This window comes from Elephantulus edwardii, unplaced genomic scaffold (genome assembly GCF_000299155.1).
Source record: "Elephantulus edwardii isolate Elephantulus edwardi_28Jun2011 unplaced genomic scaffold, EleEdw1.0 scaffold00105, whole genome shotgun sequence".
Lineage (NCBI taxonomy): Eukaryota > Metazoa > Chordata > Mammalia > Macroscelidea > Macroscelididae > Elephantulus > Elephantulus edwardii.
This window is the reverse complement of record NW_006399855.1, coordinates 908,376-927,468: the sequence shown is the minus strand read 5'-3', so window position 1 is coordinate 927,468 and position 19,093 is coordinate 908,376. Positions and strand designations below refer to the sequence as shown.

The 19,093-nt window shown below is 40.7% G+C and overlaps 1 protein-coding gene and 2 pseudogenes across 1 annotated transcript in view; 1 reads left to right on the top strand and 2 right to left on the bottom strand.

Annotated features, from left to right (window-relative positions):
• Nucleotides 1-1,571: 1,571 nt before the first annotated feature.
• LOC102846135 (cell division cycle protein 123 homolog) overlaps nucleotides 1,572-19,093 on the top strand; it is a 54,546-nt gene continuing 37,024 nt past the window's right edge. Inside the window, exons 1-4 of the mRNA XM_006891837.1 lie at nucleotides 1,572-1,702; nucleotides 6,369-6,440; nucleotides 9,719-9,776; nucleotides 10,318-10,350. Coding sequence (XP_006891899.1) covers nucleotides 1,629-1,702; nucleotides 6,369-6,440; nucleotides 9,719-9,776; nucleotides 10,318-10,350 — 237 coding nt within the window. The 5' untranslated portion in view covers nucleotides 1,572-1,628. The remainder of the gene's footprint in view (nucleotides 1,703-6,368; nucleotides 6,441-9,718; nucleotides 9,777-10,317; nucleotides 10,351-19,093) is intronic.
• On the bottom strand, nucleotides 11,003-11,650 carry LOC102864748 (annotated as a pseudogene).
• On the bottom strand, nucleotides 15,987-17,307 carry LOC102864338 (annotated as a pseudogene).

The following is a 19,093-nucleotide window of genomic DNA, read 5'->3' as shown; positions in this document are numbered from 1 at the left end:
CTTTGTATCTCCTTCTAATTTAAAGCTACCTAGGAAAACTAGTAAGAACATGAAATTTTAAGGCTATATAGAAAATAATACACCTGGAACATGCTCAAGATTTTTAATTTTAAGCAGCTCCGGCTGACTTAAAAAGGAGCTGTGAGGGCGAAGTGTGGAATGTTACCAGGCTGCTAATCAAAAGAATCAGCAGTTCCAACCCACCAACATCTCTAAGGAACAAGATGAGTTGCTTCCTCTTGTAAATTTAGTCGCTATGAGTAGATCTGGTGGGTTTTTTAAAAGACTTAAATTCACCCATTCGCCATCCATCGGTTTTCCAAGACTATAAATCTTTACAGAAGACTGCCCATTTTCCTGCTGACACGTAACACAGCACAGCATCAGGCATTTAATTATGCAAAGGGAGGAGTAAAGGAACCTTGGTGCTGCCATAGTTAAACGACTGATCTGCTCATGAAAAGGTTAGCAGCTGGAACCCACTAGCTCCATGGAGGTAAAAGTTTGGCAATTTTTTAAGAGTTCAGCGTAGAAAATTCTCTTTAGGGTATTTCTACTTTGTGCTGTAGGTAGGTTCACTGAGTCTAAATCAAGGAAACAGCATACAACAACAGAGGAAGAGGAAAAAAATGGGTGGCGGCTGGGAAGAAGAGGGAAGGATATTTCAAGCTCGACTAGAATTCTTAGGATTGCATCACTGCAAGAATTCTGTTAAGAGCTTGTTTTCTATGGTGCAGCAAAAAACTAAGTTTATGCCTAGAGGAATTCTCTGCTCTCCGAAAATTCTCTTTTAGCTCCAAAAGCAAATTCCCCAGAATGGTAAGGGGAATTCCCTCCCTCTCTTTCGTAACTCTCATTAGTGAACGAAGAGGCGCCATCCCCCTACTTGCAGGGACCTCAAACCCGAACCCGAATTACATGTCTATTGTGTTGCCCCGCTTTCTCTACTTCAAGTATCCCGGGCCTCTTTTCTCTCTAGTCTAGTTTCCATCTGAACTTCTCCGCTACGCGCCACCGCACCCTTCTCTCCTTCGCTTTACTGGATGGGAGCCCAGTCCGCAGAAACGGAGACAGCCACGCGCGCGGCGGGTTGCAGTCAGCACGCTCTAGATGTACACCCTCCCTCTCTTTTCAATCTCTTTCCCAAAGAAACCCGCTACTGTGATTAACTGCACTCACTTACCCCAAGGTGTAAAATTCTTCTAGGGATTTGAAAGAAGAAAAGGCAAGTCCGGAGATGTGATTGCTACTGCTTGAGACAGCCCCGTCTCGCGGTAGATACGAGGATGTGCGCTCTCCTCCCTCCCGGCACCCGTAGCACCCCTGCCGGTGACAGAACTTTACAGATTATCCTTCCGGGTCACTGCGCATCTAGAGCCAGCAATGGGAATACTGAACTACCTAAAATTCCTTTCGCAACACTTCTGGAATCCCCTTCTCGTGACCAAAACTATTTTAAAAGGATGTTTCTGCTAACAATACCTTCTCCACCACCTTGCTTTGATTTGTAGACCGGAAGAGTCCTTGAACCAAAATAGCTCGGCAGGCACTTCCGGGATCGGAGACCAGGGTTCCGGGAGAGTGCCCAGAAGAGGAAAGGCGGCGGCGACGGCGGAGGTGGCCAGAGGATGAAGAAGGAGCAAGTGCTGCACTGTCAGTTTTCCGCATGGTACCCACTGTTCCGAAGCCTCACCATCAAGAGGTAAGATGAGAAGATTTACTCTGGGGCAGCAAGGCAAAGGAAAAGGGCGACATTTTTGGCAAATATCATCTTCATTTTTTAAAAAAATGGCCTTATTTTTAGTGGAACGGGAAGCCGAGGAATCGATTTTCTAATGGTATTCAACGGAGCCCTGTTGAACCCTGGCTATGCTGTCAACCTAAAGACACATGGTTCGAACCCGCCAGGTGAAAGATGGGCAATCAACCCTTGTGCGATTTAACTGCCTCTAGACCCTCTAAAACCCTCTAGAGGGTCAATTGTGGGTCATTTCTGACTCGACGGCAGTCAACAGCAGTGGTATTTAAGGGAGCGCTGATGGCTAAGTGGGAAGGAGCTGTACTGCTGACTCAAGGTACGTGGTTCTAATGCAGCAGCTGCTCCGCGAATGGTAGATGGGCAGTCTCTCCTGTGCGCTTTACTGCTTCTAAAAACCCACTGAAGGATCACCTGCAGGTCGATTTCGACCCGGTGGTACACAGCAACAACAACGAGTGGGATTTGAAATGGATTGATAAATTAGTGTTTGCCGTCCACCTTATGCTAAGAGAGTGAGGAAGGTAAATCAGGGAGTCGGGGACCGGATGAGTAGTGGATTAACCTAGTTTGGGTTTGAGAGTTGTGCTCTTCTCTCTTCACCATCGTCCTCCCAGAATGAGAGCATGAATGGGCCAGAGAGGCATGATAATCCGGAGAATCTAATAGTCACTTCACTGCTTTTCTTTTTGGTAAAATGATCACAGTTGTAGCATTAAACCTGACTACCTTAATCCGTTGTCAAGTTGCTAGATGATAATGTACGTTAAAAAGTGTCAATATATGCTGAGCTGAGTGATCTAACTCAAATACTGCATAAGACTATTATAAAAATAGATGGACAACTAGTAAAGTATGTATGAGAGTCTAAATGGGAAAGGAGTTGGAAACAGAGGGGTTAAGGTGGGCAAGGGGGAAATCACAGGGTCGCACAATTTGGTGGTGGGAGGGAGGGACTAAAGGAAATAGAAAAGATCTGGCAGGGAGGGACCTGAGAAGGTGTAATGGTGGGCATAGTTTAATGGTGGTTAATTTTATAAGACACAATGTATGGGGATGATTGTATGAAACAATGTAAATGAAGGAAAATGTGAAACAAAATAATGCATATGAATTTTGTATGCACACTCATATAAAATAAAAAATGAAAAAAGTGTCAGTATTCTGTTAACGTTGAACAACGCCATATGTCTAGTGGCTAGACACTTCTCTACCCAGTGACAAATTCAAGTATAACTTTCAGTTCCCCCAAAATGACTAACTGCTTGATATTGACCAGACACTGTATTATACATACTACACCCACATAAAAGCTGTATTTTGAAAACAAGTTATTTCACTAAAAGTGCAGGGTTTTCATGTCTACTGGTGTAGCTGCAGCAATAACCTCACAATTTTGTTTTCTCCTTCAGTGGTCTTTACACTGAATTAATTTATCTTGGAATAGTACACACCCACAAGTGCAGACCTCAATCTCCACTCCATATGAAGTGGTTTAAGTTTTTCTTTATATCATAACTTTGCTTTTGGAGACAAATTCTCACATCACTAGTAGCATTTCATATGGGTCTTGTGGTATTATTCAGCATTTACAGTATTGCACTAAGTTCTGTCTTTTATTGCAGTGCTCAATTTATGAAGAGATTGAACTATTCAGGAAGAGGTGATTTGTGCCACACAATATTTTTTTTAAAAAGTCTGTGCACTTGAAGCAAGGGTCAGTTGTAGTTATATATTGTTAAGGATAGTGATGTACTGTGATAGAAGCCAATATGGGGAAGGAGAATAGAATAGTACTAGTTTCTTAGTTCTCTGCTTTAGAAAAATGAATCCATTCCCAATTTGTAGGACAAAGAGAGCATTAACTATTTCTTTCTTTTATCCCATCATTCAAGGTACTAGACATAGACAAGGTAACTAGAATACTCTTAATTTTCAAATGAAGTCATAGCATCTGCTACCTGATGCAGGAATTGGTTTTCACTCACTAAGAGGGTTTCTGTCGATAAATCTTCTGTTTACCCCTTTCTCCTTTAGATCTAGATTGCCTTTTTATTTTTATTATAGTCTTTTTCATTTCATTGGAGTACAGAAAGTAAGTACAAAGAAGGAAACTTTTTCAGTCTTGAAGTGTTGAAAAATCGCATTGAGGGTATTAAAAAAAGACAATTCTTTCCTATCATGTTATGTAGACTCTGCTTCCAGTTATCCATAGAATAAGACAGGCTAACCACTTAAATGAATACAATTTTTGCTTTTCCTAGTGGTCAAAGTCACATTAAAACAAACTGTATCTAAGATTGTTTTAGGGAGCTCTGGTGGCCTAGCGGCAAGAAACTTCCCTGGAATCCCAAAGGCACTTGGTTTGAGGCCCCCAGCTGCTCCACGGGAGAAGGATGGGCAGTCTCCCGTGCAGTTAACTGCCTCTGAAAACCCACCAGTGGGTCAGATATGGGTCAGTTCCAACTCTACGGTAAACAACAACGAGATTGTCTTAAACATTCCAATGCTGCACTACACTAATTACTCAATTTAAATGGAAGCCATAACTTTAAATTGGGTTATTGGTTTTTAATTACATTAAGTTAAAATGTATAATAAAAAATGTTCTTAAATAATGATGGCATATTTAAGACAATCTAATATTCAACTATATAGGCCAATTTGCTAGCTTTATGAGTTAAATGCTTCTGAAGGTTTATTTGTACTCAGTTAAAATTCTTTAAAAGAAAATAAAATAGGTTATTTTTCTAGATTTTAAGTTCATGAAGGAGCTTTCAGCTGCATGTTCTCACTTAAGAGTATTTAAGACTTAATGGATTTATAAATAGAGTAGTAAGATTTCTTAACTGAAAAGACGGAGAAAGGTCTAGAATTTTCAATTGAGCATTGATAAATATTAATAATTAAAATGAAATAGCTCATCAGTATTCTTTTCTGTGCACAAAACAATTCATAATGCATATACACACACACAAAATCCTCAATGAGTGAGGTGCATTATAAGTCAATGTCCAGATAACTCTAAAAGTAGGTTGTAATCTTTATCACTTTTTAAAAAAAATATGTGCTTTAAAATAAAAACAGTATACTTTCCCATGATTGCTTATAGCAAGTTAAAAATGCAGATTAACCCATTAGTTTCTAAGTAATTTCAAGTGTGGTTTTTCCTTAATGATTATCTGACATCAGTTAATGTAAAGCATGCCCCATCAAGCAGCTTTATACCTGACAGCTCAGTAGGTTACCATGAAGACATATGAATTCTTACCCTTACATGGGTAGCTAACTGCAAAATGGTTTTCTAATAAAGTCTGCTAGAAAATAGTCAAGTATTGTTAATTGTTTGGCTTATTTTGTTGGATTTCTTGTGCTTTTGCAAAGATTTTCTGGTCCTCTTTCCCCTAAAGACACATAATCATTTTGCTAACTCAAATTATTTTGAGCTTGTTGCTTTTATACTGTGATTTCAGTCTGGTTCTTGGATTTGGATAGGATTTTTGTTGTTTTGTTCACTACAAAGAAGATTGTGACAATTATAGGAACCTAAAGGATTGAAGTTGTTGTTGATTTCATTTTACTTGGATCCACAATCAACACTCATGGCAGAAGCAGTCAAGAAATCAGAAGACATGTTGCATTGGGAAAATCTGCTGTCATGGACCTCTCCAAAGTGCTCAAGAGTAACAATATCAGTTTAAAGACTAAGATGCACCATAGTCATTTCAGTTGAACAATGAATAAGGAAGATCAAAGTAGAATCAATGCCTTTGAGTTGTGATGTTGACAAAGAATATTTTGAATGTTCCATGGACTGCCAAAAGAACAAATGAATCTGTCTTGTAAGAAGTGCAACCAGGGTGTTCCTTAGAGGCAAGAATAGTAGGACTTAATCCCACAAACCATAAGCATGTTATCAGGAGGGCCCAGCCCTTGGAAAAGGACATCATGCTTGGGAAAGTAGGGAGTCAGTGAAAGAGAGGAAGACCTTTAACACGATGGATTGATACAGTTACAGTGACAGCATAGATTCCAAGGATGGTGTAGGATCGAGCAGGGTTTTATTCTGGTGTACATATGAGTCAGAGCCTACGTAATGGCAGCATTGTTTGCCATTACGTATAACAATTTTGTGGTCACTATAAGATTTATTATGCAAACAGGCTGGTATGAGAACAAACAAGTACAGTCAAGCAAGGTGGTATACAGGTGAAGTAGTGACAGCTTTTTGATAATTGCTGTCACTGAGGGCAGGGGTGAAATCCTTCCTAAAGGGTACTTAAGGTCCTTACTCATGCTTCTGGAACTCCTAGAGGCTGTACCTTTCGGTTTGCAGTGCTGTTGGGTGGTGGTGGCAGTGTCTAAGAGAAATTTCTGTGCAGCTAGAGAACAAAACCAATTTCATTTACTACAATATGTATTCATATTCATATTCCTGGTCTGCTGCTGCCAAGTGTATATCATTATCATTTTTTGCTTCATACTAAATTTAAGGAAAGACATTTCATGAATAAGTTTGGATTTTTTTTTTTCCTCTCTACTGTGGATGTTTTAAAACATTACCTTTTTTCCCCCCTGTATATTTTGTTTGTTTTTGTGTTTGTTTTTTTAGTGTCATTCTTCCACTTCCTCAGAATGTGAAGGATTATTTACTTGATGATGGAACCCTGGTGGTTTCAGGAAGGTAAAGTACATTTAAACTCCTTAAGCATTTTAATAAGGAAATGTAATGATTGCATCTCTGCTTTTATCATCATCTAAAATGAATTAAGTTCTTAATCTTTATTCCTTCCCCTTAGGTCTGCTCTTTTTTCCTAGTTAAAATTATGTGCTCATCTTTCTCCCTTATTTCTAGTGAATGCTTAAACCATAATATTTTCAAGAGTTAGTACTCCTCCCTTCTAATAATCACTAGCTGTAAAGGTTAGCAATTTCTTTCATCTCTGCCTTTCAAAAATCAGTATGATGGGGACTTTTCCTTCTGAAAGTGGTGGCTTTGGGGAGCTGTGTTATAACCCTGTGACATCCTTCAGTTTTTAAAATAAAATATTTATTGTTCATTGTAATTAGAAAGCCGTTGTGGGATTAAGAATTTAATTTGATTTGACGGCATTTAACAACAACAAACAATCATAGAGGACTCATAGTGACTCTATGAATGAAAGACCTGAACATTTGTATAACTTTCATCATTTCTCCAAGTTCATAGGGTTTCCAGAGGCAAGCTATTTCGAAAGTGGATGCCACTCCTGCTTCCACACTTGTTTTTATCGGGTAGCTCCACCAAACCCTGTCCACCCTGGGTAACCATTTGACACATCAGTGTCACAGTGTTTAGCATCATAACAACCACAAGGATTTATAATTTAATGTCTTAAATTTTGTTTCTCACAATTTACCCAGCCTGAATTACCTTCTTTGTGGAGTGAAAAGAGGAAGTTAGCATTTTTCAGTCTTTTTGGTGCAAATTTGAAAAGCTTAAGAAACACTGAATTCAGTAAGTTTCCATTTGGATTTCTTCTCCCCATCCCCTTCAGGTCTCTGCTCAGAAGCTGAATTAGCATTTTTCCTTCTCACCATCTTTTCTGAAGTAGTGTAATAGTAGTCTTTACTGGTGCATCCTTTTTTAATGTCTCTCTCTTGCTTTTTTCCCCCTGCAAAACACTTTAGGATTAGTATGAGGATAAAAAGCATTAATATATGAGATAATAAAGTAGCTCAATACCTAATATTGTGTATACATTGAATAACTGCTATTATCATTAGTATTAATAGCAGTGAACATTAAGCAAACATATAAGTATATTAGTAAGAAGTGCTATGAAGGAAATGGAGGGCGGTGGTCACTGCATTGGTTTGCTGAGGATCAGGGCATTACAGGCTGAGATTAGAAAGTCTCTGAAAAAAAGTAACTTTTGAGCCTCTGAGATGTGGAGATTAAGGTTTGAAAGGTACCCTGTTGAAGAGTGGAAGTAAGAATCTTCCAGACTAATAGAATAATATTGACAAAGGCTCATAGACATGCTTAAGAAACAAAGAAAGGGTTACTGTGGCAGGAGCATTTAGACACAAAGAGAGAGTAGTACAGGTTTCAAAATTAGTGGGAAAGGGAAGTGGTTTGCACTCTCAGGTTACATTTGTATGTGTAGGAAGATAACATATTAGAGTTTAAAATGTGTTCTGAAGATAATAGGAAAATATTAAAGGAAAAAGAGAGTGACTTGATTTGGTTTAATTTTTAGAATACGATGGGTGATTTTGTAGACCTCAGACACCAATTTGGAGGCCATTGCAGTGGACCAAATAAGAACTTTGAACTAAGGAGGGGACAATTAAGTGGTCAGAAGTGAAGGAGATGCTGATTATTTTTTGATGATAGAGAAGAAATTATCAATTATTCTCCAATTTCTGATTGAGCATTTGGGTGAATGAAGATGCCATTTACTGAGATTGAGAAGAATTTTGGCCTGAAAGGGTATGAATTTTAGATGGAATCACTTTTATAGGTAAAATCTTGAACACTTAAGTGATACACATTTACAGATATTAAATAGACAGTTCAGTAGTTTTGATAAAATATATGCCTGTTTAACTAGTAGCCTTTTCAAAATATTGACCTCTTTATCACCCTGAAAGTTTGTTTGTATGCTTGACAGTCACCCTTCCACTCCCCATCTGCTACAAGCAATGTCTTGATTTTTATCATGAAAGTTTAGTTTTTTAAGAACTTTGTATAAATGGAATAGTATAGGATTTTTTTTGTGTCTGCCTTCTTCAGTGAAGCACAATGCTTGTGTTCATTTGTGATGTTATGCATATCAGTAGTTGGTGCATTTTATTATTACGTTCTTCAAACATGTCTTCTTAAAGCTCAGTTTTTGTTTATATGTCTAGGTGTGGATGTGTACATGTCATCTCCCTTAATGTCATGATTAGGTTTAAAAGATTAGTCTATGTGAAATTCTGCTTTAAGGGAAAATGGAGGATGATTCTATCTTTACGTAACTGCCAGCTTACGTTATTATGTAATTGCCAAACCACTGGGAATCATGGTTCAGCCAGATTGACACATAACCAGCCATCACAGCTAACTTTACTCTTGCCTTGAACCTTTGTGTGGTACTGCCATCTGTTAATTTAAAAATAGATAAGAGGTTCTTTTACTATTGCTGTATAATTTCCAATAATGAAATGGTCAGTAACTGAGAATTATTCATCTCATTACATCCCTTAACTATCCTAACTTTTTTGTTTCTATGCTGCGAAAGTAAGAGTTACTTGACTGCATATATGCATTTAAAAATAATGCTATTACTAATCTTGTGAATTCTGTGAATATGTGTATCCTGAATAGGAAGAATGGCAAGGTCACCCTGTAGAGGCATGCATGAAGAGACAGGAAGAATAGTAGTGGCCATCTTTGTAAATGATTTATCACGTCATCTGAGTTTTCTTTTCCATTCCTTACACTGTGTTCTTGTCTGGTCCTTGTGTTCTGCTGACTTAGTTTGGGGGCATTTAAAGTATCCTATTTTTGAAAATATTTTTAGTTCTTTTTCTGGAAAGACTGTGTTTACTTTTTAGATCTCTTGGATTACTCTGGATGTTGTAATTTCTCTTCAGTTGTCTATCTCCTTCTTCATTCTATTTTTTGGGCAGTTTCCTTGATTTTGCAATTCTTGTTTAATCTTCTGTCTCTAACATCTCTTATATATTATTAAAAACAATTTCTGAGAAGAGGATTGAAAATATTTATTCTCCTGTCTTTTATGTAAAGTGTACTCTCATTTTTTTCCATCTTTAGTTTTTGTTTCATTTTTAGAAAGTGAACTTTTTCTAATGTTGTCCCCTTTATTCAAACACTTGCCTTTTTGGCTTGTTTGTTTTGTTTTAATACTTAGGACACTGCAAATTTTACTTTGAGAGACTAGAGCCTTTTTTTCCTCCCTTATGTTTTTCTAGAGAAGATCCACCAGCATGCTCTCAGCCAGACATGGATGATGAAGCAGAAGAGATACAGGTTAGTACAAAAGAAAGTGTCTATTCTTTAGACTACTCTAAATGATCTCTGAAATGAGTCTGAATTTAGTTTTAATACTCATTTGATAAAAGTGAAAAATTTCATTAATATCTCATATTGACATGTATGTTTACATATATTTTGTGTTTGGGAAAAGATGTCACCTGTTTATCATTTTTACATGAAATACTGTTTTGGAAACCAAATACATGATTTAAATTTTTCCCTGAAATATTTTACTGTGTTTTTGTTGAACGTTTACATAACCATTTAGGTGCCCATTTGGTAGTTTGTACACAAAATGTTCATTGATGTTGATTACATTCTCAGTACAATTCATTCTGGCAAGGCCTGGCTTTCTCAGTATTTTTCATTTTGGAGGATTGGTTTCCACTAATCCAATTTACCTTCCTCCTTATATTCTTGATTTTGTGTAAAAGTAATTGTTGACAGTTTGGTCTCATGTAAATGATATTGTAAAGAAGCTCAGTACTTATGCTATTTGAGTCTAAGCCTCCTTTTTGTCCTCCTCTCCATACAGTGGTCAGATGACGAGAACACGGCCACACTGACGGTAAGAATAGAGCAGTGTCACTGTGAGTATAGTCTCACACTGTCATCAGGGATAGCATGAAGGGTTAAGAGCTTCCCTTTCTAAATTCCCATGCACTTATCATTTCAAATACCTTTTTCTTTATGAGTTATTATTTTGAAAAAGAACTTTAATCATTAAGTAAACATAGTTTGCTCATTTTTCCATTTGATTTCAGAGGCTGCATTCTCCGTGCATATGTGGTTCTTGGATCTATTTCACTTGAGCTTTGAAAAAAGAAATTAAGCCTAACATTTAAGTTTCTTTAGGTCTATTTAAGGTTTAAAATTTACTTATTTATACAAATGTACTTAAGTGGCATAAAAATTAGTTTATTTTAGGTTGGCGTTTAGAGAAGTATGTTACTGTAGCCAAAATTTTATATAAAAATTGAAAAATTATAAAAGTTGCTTGAACATATTATAGCCTTTCAAAATAAAATTCATCTTATAAATTTTTTTGGGGGGTCACAAAGAAACTTTATTACTTTTTTTTTAATTAATTTAGTTTGTTTATTTTTCATTTCAATGAACATCTACAGAGATTTTGGAATTCCATTCATTCATTGTTGCACCCTTCTCCCCGCACAAACACCCCCCGCCCCCATACTCCCTCAGTGGAAACTTTATTACTTTTATAACAGCCTCTTAGGCTTTCTTGTCGATGCCTTTCAAGGAGGAGTTTTCTGGGCTGGGGCTTTCAGACCCTCCTGAGCTTTTGAAGGTCCAGCCTTCTGGCCTGCAGCCTTCTCATTCTGGGAAGGGGCCTTCTCCTTCTTGTCCGCAGCAGTCACCTTCTTGGGTGGTACCTTCCCAGCACCAGCAGCAGCTGTGGCACCTCCCTTTGCAGCAACTGCTTTTTTGGGAGAAGCTTTCATAAGAGCTGCCCTCTGAAGCTTCTTAACTTCATACTTTATTAATCTGTTCCTCATTTTCTTTGCTTTCATGACTTTAAAGCAATCAAAATCTCTCATCTTGGCTTTCTTTTCTCTAGCTTCAATCTTCTTGGCCCATCTGTGGTTGCCCATTTTGTATTGATATCAGCTTTCTGCCAGACTTGTCGAACGTACTTCTAGTGGGCACTGTGTGGGAACTTGAGGATGAAGTCGGTGAGCTGCATGCATTTGAAAGGCATGGCCTGCCTTTTTACTTGAGTCTATGGTCCGTCAGCTAGAGCCCGGTTCTGATCAATAACGTTTACACGCGGCGACCAGTTTCCTGGCATGGGGTCCAAAAGAGATATAGGCGACCCAGCCGACCTCCATGTAGCGCCTGAACACCATGTTGGCTGCATTTGGCGAGAATCTCATCTTGTAAATTTTAATTTATGTTATCTTTTAAAGAAAATATTTACTGAAAAAAATACTTTTAGTAGATAAATGTTTTAAGATAAAAGAGAAAGATTTTTATAAAGTTCCCTCTATATAAATGTGAAGACACAAAATAGAAAACATTTTAAGGAAAAGGTGTTTTCTAATACAATTCTAAATAAGGGGATGTTTCTATTGTGATAGTTTCTAAGGTATAAGAGAAACAAAATGGTGGAAACACCTAAGACCATTTATTTCCTTAAGTGTTAAAAGTTATGTGCGCTGACATAAGTTGTTGTTGATTGCCTTTGAGTTGAGCACGACTCGTAGTGACCCTATGAGCAAAAGACCTGAAGCTTCTACAACTATCAACATTTATCAAAGTTCATAGAGTTTCTGGAGGCATGTTGTTTAGGAGGTGGATACCACTCTTGCTTCCAAACCTGTCATAGTATGGTATTGTTCTTATGTGCTGTTGAGTTGCCTGCGATGTATAGCGACCCTGTGTACAAAAGCTCTGAACCCTTCCCTGTCCTAAGCCAGTCTCACCAATTCTGACACACCAACTCCCATCGCCTCAATTCTGTATCAATCCTTCTCCTCCGGGGTCTCCCTCTCCCGCACTGTCTGTACACGTTTCCTAGCATGATGTCCTTCTCCAAGGACCATCTCTCCAGGCCATGTGCCCAAAGTAAATGAGGCATAGCTCAAAATCCTAGCCTCCAAGAAGAGACTTGGTTTCACCCTCTCTAAGACAGACCTATTTGTTTTCTTGGTACAGCATGGTATGTTCTGGACTCTTCTCCACCATCACAACTTGAAGGCATCTATCCTTCTTCTGTCATCCTTAGTCATTGTCCAACTCTCTGGAGCGTAACAAGTGATTAAGAAGACCATGGCCTGTATTAGGCGCACCTTTGTATTAGACTGACATCGTTGCTCTTCAGCACTCTGGAGAGGTCCATGACAGCACATTTTCCCAATGCAGTTTGTCTTTTGATTTCCTGACTGTTGGAGTTAAGAATGTTGATTGTGGATCTGAGCAAGCTGTAATTGCTAACAACCTCAATCTCTTCTCCATCCATCATGGTGCTGTCAACTGGCCCAGTGTTGAGCATCTTTGTTTTCTTGATGTTGAGCTTCGGTCCATATTAAAGACTACAGTCTTTGACCTTCTGCAGCAGGTGTTTCAGGTCTTCAGTTTCAGCAAACAAGGTTGTGTCATCTGCATATCCTCATAAAGCCCTGCCTCTTGAATGATCTGTTCTGCATACAGATTGAAAAGGTACGGGGACAAGATGCATCCCTGACAGACTCCTTTCCTGATTTTGAACCATGCAGTGTTTCCTTGCTCTGTTTTGAGGACTGCTTCCTGGTCCAAGTATAGGTTTTGCATAAGCACAATCAGGTGTTCTGCGATGCCCATTTTCCTCAAGGTTAGTCACAATTTATTGTGATCCACACAGTCAAATGCCTTTGCATAGTCAATGAAACACAGGTAGACATCCTACTGGTACTCTCTGCTTACTGCCAAGATCCATCTAACATTGCCAGTAATGTCCCTAGTGCCACGACCTCTCTAAACCCAGCTTGTAGTTCTGGTAGTTCTCTTTCAATGTACTGTTCAAGTCTTTTCTGGATAATTTTCAGTAGGATTTTGCTAGTGTGTGATATTAGTGGTATTAATATGATAGTTTCCACACTGTCAAGTCACCTTTTTTTGAAATGGAAATAAATATGTATCTCTTCCAGTCTGTTGGCCAAGTAGTTGTCCTCCAGATTTCTTGACACAACTTGGTGAGCACATGCAGGGCAGCATCTGTTTTCTGAAATACATCAATTGGTATTCCATCAATTCCTGGGGCTTTATTTTTTGTCAGGTCCTTCAGAGCAGCCTGCACTTCCTCCTTCATCACCATTGTCTCTTGCTCATAGAAATGCAGTTTTCTTTTACTCTAGAGTCAGTTGTCTTTCTTTATGAAAATTCACTTGGTATACTTACTACTTTACCATATTTGGGGCACTAGGATATCTTAAGGTAAATTAGGAGTCCTGATGATACAACAATTGTACACTGAGCTGTTGGCCAAAAGTTTAGCATTTCACAGCCCTCAGCACCTCAGCAGCTCCATGAAAGAAAATAACAATCTGCTTCTGGAAAGACTGCAACCTCATGTGGCAGTTCTCCTCCATCACTCAGGGTTGTAACTCACTGGCGACAAGTTGGAATGAACTGAGGGGCACATAGCAATGGCAGCAGTGAGGTAAACCATAGTAAATAGGATTTGATTGCTGTCATTAGGGAGTTTGTAAACTGGTGAGCAAAGATGACAAAGGGGAGGCATAGATGACAAAATACTGTCAGAACAGAAAGAACCACAATTACAACTAAAAGTGTCTTGAAATGCTTAAAGGGAGAAAGAAGACTTTGATCAGGACTTTAGAATTATAAAGATTATCACTGTCAAGTCATGATTATTGAGATATATGTAGACAAAGGATATAAATGTATTTGTATGTATGTGTATTAATGCCAAATTATCCAGTGAGGTTTAGAAGTAATACAATCCTGATAGCAATGAACACACTTAGTGCCCTGATTTTGGCTTTTTAAATACCATTTTCCACTGAAAGAATCTTAAGCTCCTTGCAGAAATTTAATATTGGGTTTAGGAAAATGAAAATGAGTCTAGAAAAACTTGTGCTAGAAGGTAAAGAGTTACTCAAAGAATGATGGGGCATAAAAAAAGGACGTAGATCCAATTTCAGTGGGCTTTCTTTCACTGACCAAAAAATTTGAGCAATGTAATAGTGACTTTAATGAAAGTTCTAAGAATCGTAATGGATAAAGAATAAGTTGTAGGTATTGAATACTGTTTGTATTTTATTGATATGCAAATACATTTGACTGTGTGTATCATAACAAACCAAGGCTAACATTGAGAAGAATGGAAATCCCAGAACACTTAATCGTGCTTATGCGAAACCTCTACTTAGACCAAGAAGCTGTTGTCCAAACAGAGCAAGAGAGAACACTGCATCATTTAAATTCAGGGAAAGTAAAGATCAGGGTTGGATCTTTTCTCCCTATCTATTCAGTCTGTATGCTGAGCAAATTCATTTGAGAAACTAGATTCTCTGAAGAAGAATGTGAAATTAGGATTGGAGGAGGATTTAGCAATAAACCTGTGTTATGCAGGTGACACAACCTTACCTGCTGAAAGTGAGGAAGACTTGAAATATTTAGTGCAGAGGATCAAAGATTACTGCCTTCAATAAAGACTGCATGTCAACATCAAGAATACAAAAATCCTCCCCACTGGACAGATAGCATCATTATAGATGGAGAAAAGATTGAGATTATCAATGATTTCATCTCATTTGGATCCACAGTCAGCATCCTTGTACCAGCAGTCAGGAAACCAGGAGAGATATTGTACTGGGCAAGTCTGCTATCAGTAATCTCTCCAAATTACTGAGGAGCAGTGATGTCAATTTGAAGACTAAGGTGTGCCTGGTCCAGGCCATGATTTTTTAAAAAGAATTTGATATGCATTTGAGAACTGGACAGTGAATAAAGATGACAGAAGAAGAATTGATGTCTTTGAGTTGTGGTGTTGGAGAAGAACATTGAATATTTCAGGAACTGCCAAAAAAACTCAACAGATAAGTCTTGGAAAAGGTGCCACCAGAGTGTTCCTTGAAGGCAAGGATGCTGAAACTTTATCTCATGTATTCTGGGCATGTTGCTAGGAGGGGCTATTCTTTTTTTTTTTTTTTTTTTGCCTGGCGGGGCTGCATTTATTTATTGCCTCTGGCCGGAGCTGCTCCGGGACTGTACAAGTTCCCTCTGACCAGAGCCTTTCTCTCCCCACCCTTCAAAGCCGTCTCCTGCCCAGGGTTCTGCCTTACTCACCAATCCCCGTGCCAGACTCTGGTCAGAACTCTCTGGTAGTTGGAGTGGAGGTGGAGAAAAAGTCCCTCTCCACCTAGCTTAGACCCAGTAATGAGTGGGTAATAAAAGGGGTCCTCATCACCTCTGTGCTAGGGGTGTAAGGGACCTGGAGTAACCGATTAATAAACCCCTCAGGAGACCTAAGGCTTTCAAAGTCTCCTTCATCCTGAGGCCGTCCTTTCTCCCCAGAAATTTCTCTACCCCAGTTACAGCCACCTTTAACTTTACAGGTCCCACCCGTAACCTTTCCCCTTTAGAATATATTAAGATCCTCCAACTCCCTCTGGATCCTAGGGAGAGAAAGGGAAAGAAGGGTTTCTGAGGTCGAGGTCCACAGCGCTGGGCCCAGGTCTGTCACCATGCTGGACACATCTGTAGAGTCCAGATGGCCACAGGGTAGAGCAGGGACATGTGCTCATCCCCCCTAATGGGCAGCTTGTGGCTGGCATAGTGGTGCACGATTTCAGGAACACGGCTGAAGGGCGGGCTGTTCTGGCCCAGCTCGTACTTGTGTTCCTTTGTCCTCGAAAGCTTCATGTGCATGAAGCCCTGACTGCTCTTGAGGGAGAGAGATAAGTCATTCTTGCTGGTCTCACTGTTGCGCACCAGGTAGCTGGCCTCTTTGCACAGCCGGAGCAGGTTCTCGGCATCTGTGCGGCTGATGGCCCCGTGGTACCATACCTGGTTTTCCAGAGGCAGTGCTGGGTCTGTCCACTCCCCCAGGGGGCTTCTGGGCTCCATGTTTATGGGCTTGGCTGACTTAGGGTTCCCTGCAGAGAGTCAGGGAGGTAGTCGCCCCTTCTCCTCCCGGCCAGGTGACAGGCAGCTCTTCTCGGATCCTTCAAACTGGGCTGCAAAGGCTTTGGAAATCCGCTCCTTCTTCTACTACCAGGGCTGGTCATACTCCTCAGGGGGCCGCTCGTCATCCTCAGGCAGGCGGGATTCCCAGGGCCAGGGGGCCCCTTCACCCTCTGGGGTGGCTCCCTCTTCCTCTGGCTCATAAGGTGTGTCATACAGAGGCAGGGGCTGAGCTGCAGTCTCCTTGGAGCCCCGGATCTCAGCCATCATCTTTTGGGCTTCGTAGGGTTCCATGTACCCATTTTCAGGGATCTTTTCTGGGACTCCTGAAGCTCCTGCTGGGCCTTCGCTAGTCTCCTGAACATCAAATGGGTCCGCATGATCTTCTAGGATTGCCAGCCTGTCGCTGCTAGCAGGGGTCCAGAGATCCGCTCCTCGGGAGGGGGTGCTGGGGGCCCAGGAGTCTCGACCCGAATGAGACGATGGGGTGGCAAGCCGTGGCGTGGGGGTGGCGTGGGGCCGGGGCAGCGGGAGTGGCGAGGGCCGTGGAGCCGGACGACCTCACCCCCAGGTAGGGGTCTTCGAAGTCGCGCTCCCGCTGCAGCCGGTAGGCTGCCAGGATGTCCGGGGGAGGCACGGGGGGCGCTGCCGGGGAGGATGCGGGGGAGCGGTAATCGGGCTCGGGGGGCGCCGGTTTGCCCCCTCCTCCGCCCCCGCCCCCTCCCCGGAACCCCAAGTGTTCCCGGAGCCACTTGGCCACTCCTCCACTGCTGCCCCCTCCTGGGCCGGCCCCTGCACCCCCTGCCGCCTCCCCCTGCGCTTGCTTGCGCCCACGGCCCGGGCCGGAGCCCGCAGGAGGAGCTCCGCTCAGTAGCATGGGGCCCACCAGACTAAAGGAGGGGCTATTCTTTGGAAAGAGACATTATGGAAAGGTAGACATCTTGGAAAGGTAGAGGGTTGACAGAAGAGAGGAAGATTCTCAATGAGATGGATCGACACAGTGACTGCAGTAGTGGGCTTAGGAGTGTCAAAGATGATGAGGATGGCACAAGATATGACAAAGTTCAGATGTGTTGTTCATAGGGTCACTATAAGTCACACTCAATGGCACATAATAATAATAACAATAATAGAATATTACTCATCCTCTTTGCTATTAAGTCAGAACCAGCTCATCATAGCTGACCCTCCGTGAGATATTGGAGGTTAATTGTATGAGAGGAAATTGCAAATCTATCTCCCTTGGAGCTGCGGGTGAATTCAAACCACCAGAGAGGCATAGCAACTTCTTATGGACTACACCAGCAGAGCAAGTAAAGAATAAATAATAAAAACGGTAGTGAGTCCCTGAGTTGTACAGGTGGTAAAGTTGAAAGGTTGATGGTTCATGCCAGGGCTTATGATCTGTAAGAATCACCTAGAGTTCTTGTTAAAATAGTTTCTGATTTAGAATGTCCAGGGTAGAAGTGCAAATTCTCAGCAGAAGGTAAAATTGAAGTGAATATGTTTGAAACTTTGGTTCAACCCCCACCCCCACCCCACCCAGAGGCAACTCAGAATGTGTCCTGGTGATTTGCTTCTACAAAGATCACAGCTTGCCTTGAAAATGCCTATGGAGAAATTATATTTTATGCATATGTGTTATTATATTGGAATAAACTTCACAGCAGCTAGCAATAGTAACAGTAAAGGAATGAGAACTGATGATTCTTTATAAATTATTGGATTAAATAAGCAAGAAGAGAGTGAGCCCTATATTTAGGGAGTGCCTTAGGAAAGGCACTAACTAATGAATGTGGACAGGGTTCAGATATGTTGTTCATAGGGTTGCTATAGGTTGTATTCCATTCGATGACACCTAACAATGCCCCAATAACAACAACCCCCCAAGGTGGCTGTCTATGATAGTGCACACAACTGAAGCAAAAAAAATTTTCTCTGTACTACATAAACTTTATAATTTACGTTTGTTTTATAGTCATTGTGATTAACTTGAAGATTTGAGAAAATCTATTGTATCTTTTAAAATAGAATACAAAGATATAATGTAACCCTCAGATGCTAAGTGTTGTGGAATTGTTGTTGTTGTTATGTGCCATCGAGTCGTTTGCGACTCATAGTGACCCTATGTACAACAGCCCTAAACCCTGTTCTGTCCTGTGCCAGTTGCATTGCCTCTGACACTCCCATCCCAATTCCCCCAGTCACTGAATCAATCCACCTCATAGAGGGTCTTCCCCTCCTGCACTGACCCTTCACCCTCCCAAGCATGGTGTCGCTCTCCAAGGACCAGTCCTTCCTTACAACATGTCCAAAGTGTGTCAGACAAAGCCTCAGAATCCTTGCCTCCAAGGAGTAGCCTGGTTTATCCCTCTCCAGGATGAGTCTGTTTTCTTGGTAGTCCATGGTACATTCAACACTCTTCTCCAGCACCACAGTTCAAAGGCGTCAATTCTCCTTCTATCCTCCCTAGTCATTGTCCAACTCGCCGATGCATAACAAGTGATTGCAAAGACCACGGCCTGTATCAGGTGCACTTTAGTCTCCAGAGAGACACCGTTGCTCTTGAGTACTTTGGAGAGGTCCCTAACAACAGACTTTCCCATCGCAATACGTTTTTTTATTTCCTGGATGCTGGTGCCAAGAGTGTTGACCGTGGAGCC